An 8,614-nucleotide genomic window follows, 5' to 3' on the forward strand; every position below is an offset into this window, starting at 1 on the left:
CTCAGTAGACCATGTATGTCAGTATAGCAGATGCAGTTCTAGAACTGATACCTGCTTTGTCCTGTGTCTTAAATCCGAATGCTTCCTTTATAATGATTGTTTGAAAGTTCAGTATAGTTCCCAAAACAACAAGGGGCAGTGGGCACAAAATGGAACATGGGAAGTTCCATCTGAACACGAGGAATAAGTTCTTTAAGGTGAGAATTACAGAACAGTGGAAGAGGCTGTCCAGAGAGGCTGTTGGGTTTGATTTCTCCTTCCCTGGAGATACTCAGAACTCACCTGGACATCTTCCTGTGTAACAGACAGTGGGAAACCTCCATTAGGATTGGGTTTGAATGTGATGATAATCTCTGTAGAGGACCCTTACAACCCATAAAACAGGGAGGCTCTGTGTAATCTTTTTTATCTCACTTTATTTTTTTTTAATTGAAGAGAAATGCCATCCCCGCTAGTGCTTCCGAGGGGGTGGCTTCTTGCAGGGCTGCTGTGGGTCCAGGTCACTGCCAGCCCTTCTCTTACGGGGCCGCCGGGCCCTCACAGCTGTACAGCCAGGAGCGGAGGGGCTGCTGCCCTGAGCAGAGGGATCTGCTGCTGCCAGCTGCTCCATCTCCGCCTGGGGTTCCTCCTGTTGCCTCTGGATGTGCACAGCAGGGGTGTGACTGGGATCCCCATGGAGGACAGCCTGTGGTGTGCTGGGCTGCTCCTCTCTGCTGGCACTTTCAGTGCTGCCATTGGGTCTGGGAATTGATGTAACGGTCCCTGGTGGGGAGGCTGCGGGGCCAGGGGCGGCCTCAGAGCTGTCCTCCTGCCCGCTGGCTGCAGGGCCCTCCTCCTGCCCTCCGGACACGTGGACGCCCTGGAGGCCCAGCTGCCCGTGGGCCTCCTCGCCCCACCGGCTCACAACGGCGTCCACAAGGCCCTGGATGAGCGTCTCCGCTCTGTCCCCCAGGGCAGGCTGCAGCAGCCGGATCAGGGCCTCGCTGTCCAGCCCGATGTTACACAGGGTGTTGAGGATGAGGTTCTCGACTGCCATTGCCTCCCACCACTGTGTCCCAAGGATGGCTCGCAGCTCCTGGCGCAGCCATGGCAGCACAGGGTCGAGGATCTCCTGGTGCTGCCTGAACAGGGCTGCCCAGACCTCCAGCAGCAGACCGCCCACCATACGCCCCTCCTCTGCCTCCACAGCCTCCTCCTCCTCTGGCAGCATCAGAAGGGGTGGAGGGGATGGCGCATCGTGCTGGGGGCTGTAGATTTGAGCGATGCCTGCCTGGAAGCAGGCAGGAACTGGTGGTGCTGGGGGACAGATGATGAAATCCAGGTCGCTGTCGTCGTCCCACGCAGCAACCTTAACAACTTCCATGGCTCTGCGGCAGAGCGGGCAGGTCTCTTTCTGCTTGGCCCACCGCAGGATGCAGCCGAGGCAGAACTCGTGACGGCACGGTACTGCATAGGCAATGTCCTTTTGCACGTCACGGCAGATGGGACATGTCCACGCCTCCTCTGCTGCCATGGTCTTCATGCTGTGGCCTGATGGGGAGTGAAGATGAATTGCTCTCCCTCGACAGCGCCTCAGCGGTGAAAGTTGTGCACTGCAAGAGGGAGAGAGGCCGTGGTCATTCTCTGTCTCTGGGACAGGCAGAAGAAACGTCCTGCTCCCTCAGCAGGAAACCCTCCTAACCCCACACCTGTGCCACCCAATGCTTGACGCTCTCACAGGCTCAGACTGCCGCCCCGGTCCTGGCAGCTCCCCCATCCCAGAGCTCACACCCTTACCACCCTGGGGGACGCCTCCCCACCCAGCTCACCTGTGCTGCTGCACGTGCACCTCGTGAGACCCCAGCTGCCTGAACCAGGCAGGCCAGGGGATTCCAGGTGATGGCTGTAGGGATGGGCACTGAGAGCAGCTGCCAGCAGTCCCCAAAGCACAGCCCAACACACAAGTAAAATCCTCGCTCCACCTCCAGGCCGCACACACTTGCTCGGCAGGAGTCCAGGCTCGAGACTGACTGGGCCAGGCCCTGCCAGCGCCCAAAGCTCCATGGCATCACAGCCTGTTGCTCAGTGATGTCACCGCAGCCCTTGTGCCACCACAGCACTCACTCATATGTTTGCTCATGGAGCATTGCTCCTATGGGGAAAGGATAAGGGACCCAGGTCTCTTCAGCACAAAGAAGAATTAGGGAGGATCTTCTTAATGCTTGTAAATACCCTATGGAAGAGAGTCATGTGGGTGTGACCAGTCTTCATTCAGCAGATCCCAGTGACAGAATTTCGGACATAACCAAATAATTTATTCAGGATGGCTGTCTCTGATAAAAGCGGATTTTATTCACAATTGCAATGGTGGTTGTCCTGCATGCCAGATTGTGCTTATGGACACAATAGTACAGCATTTGTACCTTGTCTCCCCCACGCCTTCCCCCTTCCCCCATTTTCCCACTGGCTGGGTACCCCAGATTCACAATCTAACCAATGATTTACATTTGTTAACTACATTGTGACACTTGTTGATTCATGTGCTAAGTCGTGCCAGTCAGTTGTTGTCCTGCTGTTTCCAAGATGTCTCAGTCCTCCCCTTATCACGTTGATATGGTGATTCTCTCCAGGGCTCCTTCCATTCCATCCAGAGGGCACTTCCTCTGTTAAACAAAGAGCACAAATTGAAGGGGGGGAGGGGTGAGGGGGACTTGCCAGGTCTTCCCGATGCCTCTTCAGGCGCTTCCATGGACACGTTATGACTTGTCTTCTGGTTTGATCAGTCTACTGCAGGGTATTCTTGAAACGTGCATGACACAATATTACATATATGTTCATGCTGACTAGACATAAATTGCTGCTAGCTGTACATGTGTATTGCTAATTATTTAGCTTCTCCTCCTTAAATTCTCTGTTACTCAGGTCTCATCTGTCCAGCACCAAATGTCAGTAAGGCTCAGAGATGTGTCTGTCCAGGTTGGACAGACAGGAGCTGCAGGCTTTGTGTATACAACCTGCTCCATCTTCCTAATGTCAATGATTATGAATTACTTCACCTATATACTGAGCATGCATGGGGAAGGTTCATCTAGAGGATAAGTGATGGAAACTATCAGAGACCCCCCACCCCACTAACGTATAAAGACCCCCAGAAAAAACAACAGCAGCAGAGAGCATGAAATGAAATTTCGTATCTTGTTCTAATGCGGAAGAAATGTTTGATTCAGACAACAACAAAGGGCAGTGGGCACAAAATGGAACATGGGAAGTTCCATCTGAACACGAGGAATAAGTTCTTTAAGGTGAGGATTACAGAACAGTGGAAGAGGCTGTCCAGAGAGGCTGTTGGGTTTGATTTCTCCTTCCCTGGAGATACTCAGAACTCACCTGGACATCTTCCTGTGTAACAGACAGTGGGAAACCTCCATTAGGATTGGGTTTGAATGTGATGATAATCTCTGTAGAGGACCCTTACAACCCATAAAACAGGGAGGCTCTGTGTAATCTTTTTTATCTCACTTTATTTTTTTTTAATTGAAGAGAAATGCCATCCCCGCTAGTGCTTCCGAGGGGGTGGCTTCTTGCAGGGCTGCTGTGGGTCCAGGTCACTGCCAGCCCTTCTCTTACGGGGCCGCCGGGCCCTCACAGCTGTACAGCCAGGAGCGGAGGGGCTGCTGCCCTGAGCAGAGGGATCTGCTGCTGCCAGCTGCTCCATCTCCGCCTGGGGTTCCTCCTGTTGCCTCTGGATGTGCACAGCAGGGGTGTGACTGGGATCCCCATGGAGGACAGCCTGTGGTGTGCTGGGCTGCTCCTCTCTGCTGGCACTTTCAGTGCTGCCATTGGGTCTGGGAATTGATGTAACGGTCCCTGGTGGGGAGGCTGCGGGGCCAGGGGCGGCCTCAGAGCTGTCCTCCTGCCCGCTGGCTGCAGGGCCCTCCTCCTGCCCTCCGGACACGTGGACGCCCTGGAGGCCCAGCTGCCCGTGGGCCTCCTCGCCCCACCGGCTCACAACGGCGTCCACAAGGCCCTGGATGAGCGTCTCCGCTCTGTCCCCCAGGGCAGGCTGCAGCAGCCGGATCAGGGCCTCGCTGTCCAGCCCGATGTTACACAGGGTGTTGAGGATGAGGTTCTCGACTGCCATTGCCTCCCACCACTGTGTCCCAAGGATGGCTCGCAGCTCCTGGCGCAGCCATGGCAGCACAGGGTCGAGGATCTCCTGGTGCTGCCTGAACAGGGCTGCCCAGACCTCCAGCAGCAGACCGCCCACCATACGCCCCTCCTCTGCCTCCACAGCCTCCTCCTCCTCTGGCAGCATCAGAAGGGGTGGAGGGGATGGCGCATCGTGCTGGGGGCTGTAGATTTGAGCGATGCCTGCCTGGAAGCAGGCAGGAACTGGTGGTGCTGGGGGACAGATGATGAAATCCAGGTCGCTGTCGTCGTCCCACGCAGCAACCTTAACAACTTCCATGGCTCTGCGGCAGAGCGGGCAGGTCTCTTTCTGCTTGGCCCACCGCAGGATGCAGCCGAGGCAGAACTCGTGACGGCACGGTACTGCATAGGCAATGTCCTTTTGCACGTCACGGCAGATGGGACATGTCCACGCCTCCTCTGCTGCCATGGTCTTCACGCTGTGGCCTGATGGGGAGTGAAGATGAATTGCTCTCCCTCGACAGCGCCTCAGCAGTGAAAGTTGTGCACTGCAAGAGGGAGAGAGGCCGTGGTCATTCTCTGTCTCTGGGACAGGCAGAAGAAACGTCCTGCTCCCTCAGCAGGAAACCCTCCTAACCCCACACCTGTGCCACTCAATGCTTGACGCTCTCACGGGCTCAGACTGCCGCCCCGGTCCTGGCAGCTCCCCCATCCCAGAGCTCACCCCATTACCACCCTGGGGGACGCCTCCCCACCCAGCTCACCTGTGCTGCTGCACGTGCACCTCGTGAGACCCCAGCTGCCTGAACCAGGCAGGCCAGGGGATTCCAGGTGATGGCTGTAGGGATGGGCACTGAGAGCAGCTGCCAGCAGTCCCCAAAGCACAGCCCAACACACAAGTAAAATCCTCGCTCCACCTCCAGGCCGCACACACTCGCTCGGCAGGAGTCCAGGCTCGAGACTGACTGGGCCAGGCCCTGCCAGCGCCCAAAGCTCCATGGCATCACAGCCTGTTGCTCAGTGATGTCACTGCAGCCCTTGTTCCACCACAGAGAGGGCTCACACCTCCCCACTCTCTGGCTCAGGCACATTTTTCCTTCCCACCGAGGGTGCATGCAGTAGGCTGAGCTGAAGCATATAGAGATCTCAGCTTGACACATGCATTACTACTCATGGATTTTGTCATGATCTTCCATAGATTTACTTTACTTTCTTTATAATACAGACTTTCTATAGAAACAAACAAACAAAAAACGGCCGTGGGGGGGGAGGAGGGTGTGTGGGGGGCGGATGATTTTCAAAGGCTAATTTCTCCCCTTAGTTTATTAGGCTTATTTTTAATAAAGAAAAATACTTGTAGAAGATGATTTCCAGTGCATACACTGATATTGTGCATCCTCCTTCTGAAGGCTCTCAGTGGTTTTATTCTACTTCAGAAATTTTGAAAGCATCTCCAGTGCACTTTTTTAGATTGTCCAAAAGCCGTGATATTTGTTTGTACGTGTGAAATACAAAAGATCAGTGACTCCCTTACTGAGGTTAAAGCCTCGATCCAGCAGCTGCTAGAGGCCTATACTAGAAGTCATGCATTAACACTGACTAGTCTGACAAAACATTGACAATAACCTGATTTTTTTTTTTTTTTTTGAGATAACCTCTTATTTTTCAGAAGACAAAATAATTCAAGTACAGCTAATGACACAATTTACATCTAAATTCAAAGGCACACACAGGACATATTACTATAAATTTTATGACTTGACATGATTTTTTGTGTCTGTTCCTCCAAAATTAATACTTTTATTTCCAGCGTGATCACACACATAATATCTGTCATAATTTGAACTGATCAGTAACACTACTGTTCCACTGCTATTTTGTGGACTGCTCTGAAAGTAGTGTCTCGTATTTTCTGGTGCTGGCATGCAACATCAGAAGAAGGTTTTTTATGAGGGTTAGGGAGAAAATTCTTGGACTGCATTATTCGATTGCACAAATTTTACAGGAGGCCTGAGAACAGGATAATTGCAGACTACAGGATAATATTATCATAGAAGAGCACTCAGAAATGGTTTTCCCACTTGAATCTTCATCTTTTATTAATTCTCTCCAGACCTAAAGGAGCTAGAATTACTAAAATAATATCATACAATAGCTTAGCATAGCAAGCCCAAATACTCACATTTCTGGAGATAAAAATTTGGCATCAAGAGGGAGACTGAACACTTTACACAGGACTGTATGGGTTGGAGATTACCTAGCCCAGCTCCCTGCTAAAGCAGATTCCCTACAGTAGGTTGTATAGGAAAGTGTTCAGGTGTGTCTTGAATATCTCCAGAGAAGGAGACTCCACAACCTCTCTGGGCAGCCTGTTCTAGTGCTCTGTCACCTTCACAGTAAAGAAGTTCTCCTTTATGTTCAGATGAAACTTCCTGTATTGCAGTTTGTGCCTGTGCAGGGGCTTCACAGAATCATAGAATCACAAGGTTGGAAAGGACCTACAAGATCATCTAGTCTAGCCATTCTCCCATTACTGTAGCTACGGCAAACCACTAAACCATATCTCATAGCTCCTCATCCAGACGCCTCTCGAACACTGCCAGGGACGGCAAGTCCACCACCTCCATGGTCGACCTAACCTTTTCTCTGTGTTCTTTTCACCCACTGTTTTGGTATTTTATTTTATTTTTTCCTTCTCACCTGATTGGTCACATCAAGTCCTGCAGGTGTCACGTAGTACAGTTGGTTCTGCACATGACATGCACGGAGACCTGAAGAGATCAAAATGAACTGGAGAGCCAGGACAGTACAGTGTTGTCCTTCAGGCCAGATCTGGACATTTTCAAGGGCAAAGTGTTGACAGACATTCTCCTTGGTATATGAATGTTTGGCATGTTGTTTGGTATGTTCTTTAAGAATTGTGAATGAAGTAACTTTTTAAACCTTTCTGTAAATGCTCAAACCAGACTCTCTGCATTCATTGCTAGTAGCTGTAAAGTATTATGTTGGATGGATACTTAATTCCTCTGTTTTTCTTCTGCTCTTTCCCCCACACTATGTGCTGCACTCATGTCCTTTAATATCCTGATGATGACTTGAAAGTACTGAGACTTTAAAATGACCTGCTTTCCAAATTATAATTTTAGATCTCTTTGGTTTGGGGTTTGTAAAATGAATCATGCTTCTAAAGCCAAAATTACTTCATGTTTGTTTTTTATTTTAATTATCTAGGTATACAAATTTTAGGATTTTTTTTTCTTTTTATTCTTCTTTTTTATTTTTTTTCTTTTCTTTTATGTCAAGTGTTTTTCATAGGGTCATGAACTTTTTCATTTCAACCTTGTATAATAGCTAGGAAGTCCAACTGTACCCTGGGGTGCATCAGGCCCAGCACTGACACCAGGCAAAGAATGGAGCTCTGTTAGGAGAGTGTCAGGTGGATGTTAGGAATAAATTCTTCAACAGAGTGTGGTGGGCATGGAACAGGCTGCCCAGGGCAATGATCATGGTCCCAAGCTGCCAGAGTTCAAGCAACATTGAGATAGTGCTTTCAGAAATATGGTCTGATTTTTGCGTGGTCCTGTGTGGAGCCAGGAGTTGGAGATGATGATCCTTATGGGTCCATGGGTCCCTTCCAACTTGGGTGAACTATGATTCTACGATTCTATGATTACCCCTTGTCTTCTCGCTGAGTACCAATGAAAGGAACTTAACCCCATCCCATCTGGCTTGCGGGCTGAGCTGAGCTCTTTAAGCCTGGGCCTTGCAGTCACGTCAACCCAGAGATGGCATCAACACACCATCTCTTAGCTGTTAGCCTGGCGCCTGGCTCATGCCACTTCAGTCCAAAGCTGTTCTGGCAGTCTATCTCAGTCAGTGCTACTGGGTGCACCTAATATGGTGACAAGCAGTGTCTGCTCACACAATGCTTTCCTGGTGAAAGGCAAGGTGCAGCTTTGAACTTGAAACCTCCTGAGTGGGGCTGCCACCTAGTTCAGCTCTGCATGGCAAGAGGCCAACCTCTACACTTCTGGAGGTTTGTGCATGACTGCCCACAAACCAGCCTCCTAGGGAAACCTGCCAGCTGAACCTGGGAATGTACACACACCTGATCTCAATGTCCTTTCTTGTGCTCAGCCCTAGAATATCTTGCTCCCATAGTCGCGGTTCACAACACACCAGGGGTGTCAATGTGCAGCTTCGTTCAGCCAGGCACATCATGCCAGGAATACCATGTCCTACTCTGGGATGATGGCAGGTGGATTTAGGCAGTGCAGCACCCTGGGGCTAAGCAAGCAGCTCCCACTGCTAAAGCCACACCTTGAACTGAGTGCTGGGGACTCTTCCACCCACCTCTGATGCCCACCGCTCAGATGGTTGCTGTCATTCAGCCTGTTGCAGCTGGCTGTCACTGGGTCAGGCATTGAGCAGATGCTGTTGAGTTCCTTTGTCCCTGTGGGCCTTGCCAAACAGGTTCCCAGGGCTG

General features: G+C 51.1%; 2 protein-coding genes across 2 annotated transcripts; both read right to left on the minus strand.

Moving 5' to 3' along the window:
- Positions 1-396: 396 nt before the first annotated feature.
- LOC146762470 (E3 ubiquitin-protein ligase Topors-like) lies at positions 397-3,372 on the minus strand. Its single transcript, XM_085542693.1, has 2 exons — positions 1,809-3,372; positions 397-1,592 (listed from the first exon to the last, which is right to left on the minus strand). The coding sequence occupies exon 2, from the start codon at positions 1,520-1,522 to the stop codon at positions 452-454; it is 1,071 nt and encodes a 356-aa protein (XP_085398819.1). The 5' UTR covers positions 1,523-1,592; positions 1,809-3,372; the 3' UTR covers positions 397-451.
- A 108-nt stretch (positions 3,373-3,480) lies between these two features.
- Positions 3,481-4,771, minus strand: LOC146762471 (E3 ubiquitin-protein ligase Topors-like). Its single transcript, XM_085542696.1, has one exon. It carries the CDS (start codon positions 4,595-4,597, stop codon positions 3,536-3,538), a length of 1,062 nt encoding a protein of 353 aa, XP_085398822.1. The 5' UTR covers positions 4,598-4,771; the 3' UTR covers positions 3,481-3,535.
- Between the last annotated feature and the right edge of the window lie 3,843 nt (positions 4,772-8,614).

The sequence above is a fragment of the Coturnix japonica genome, chromosome 1 (genome assembly GCF_054131305.1).
Source record: "Coturnix japonica strain WE chromosome 1, WE-NBRP24, whole genome shotgun sequence".
Lineage (NCBI taxonomy): Eukaryota > Metazoa > Chordata > Aves > Galliformes > Phasianidae > Coturnix > Coturnix japonica.

Coding starts and splice junctions, on each gene's coding strand:
- LOC146762470 (XM_085542693.1), bottom strand. CDS start 1,522: ATGAAGACCATGGCAGCAGAGGAGGCGTGGACATGTCCCATCTGCCGT.
- LOC146762471 (XM_085542696.1), bottom strand. CDS start 4,597: ATGGCAGCAGAGGAGGCGTGGACATGTCCCATCTGCCGTGACGTGCAA.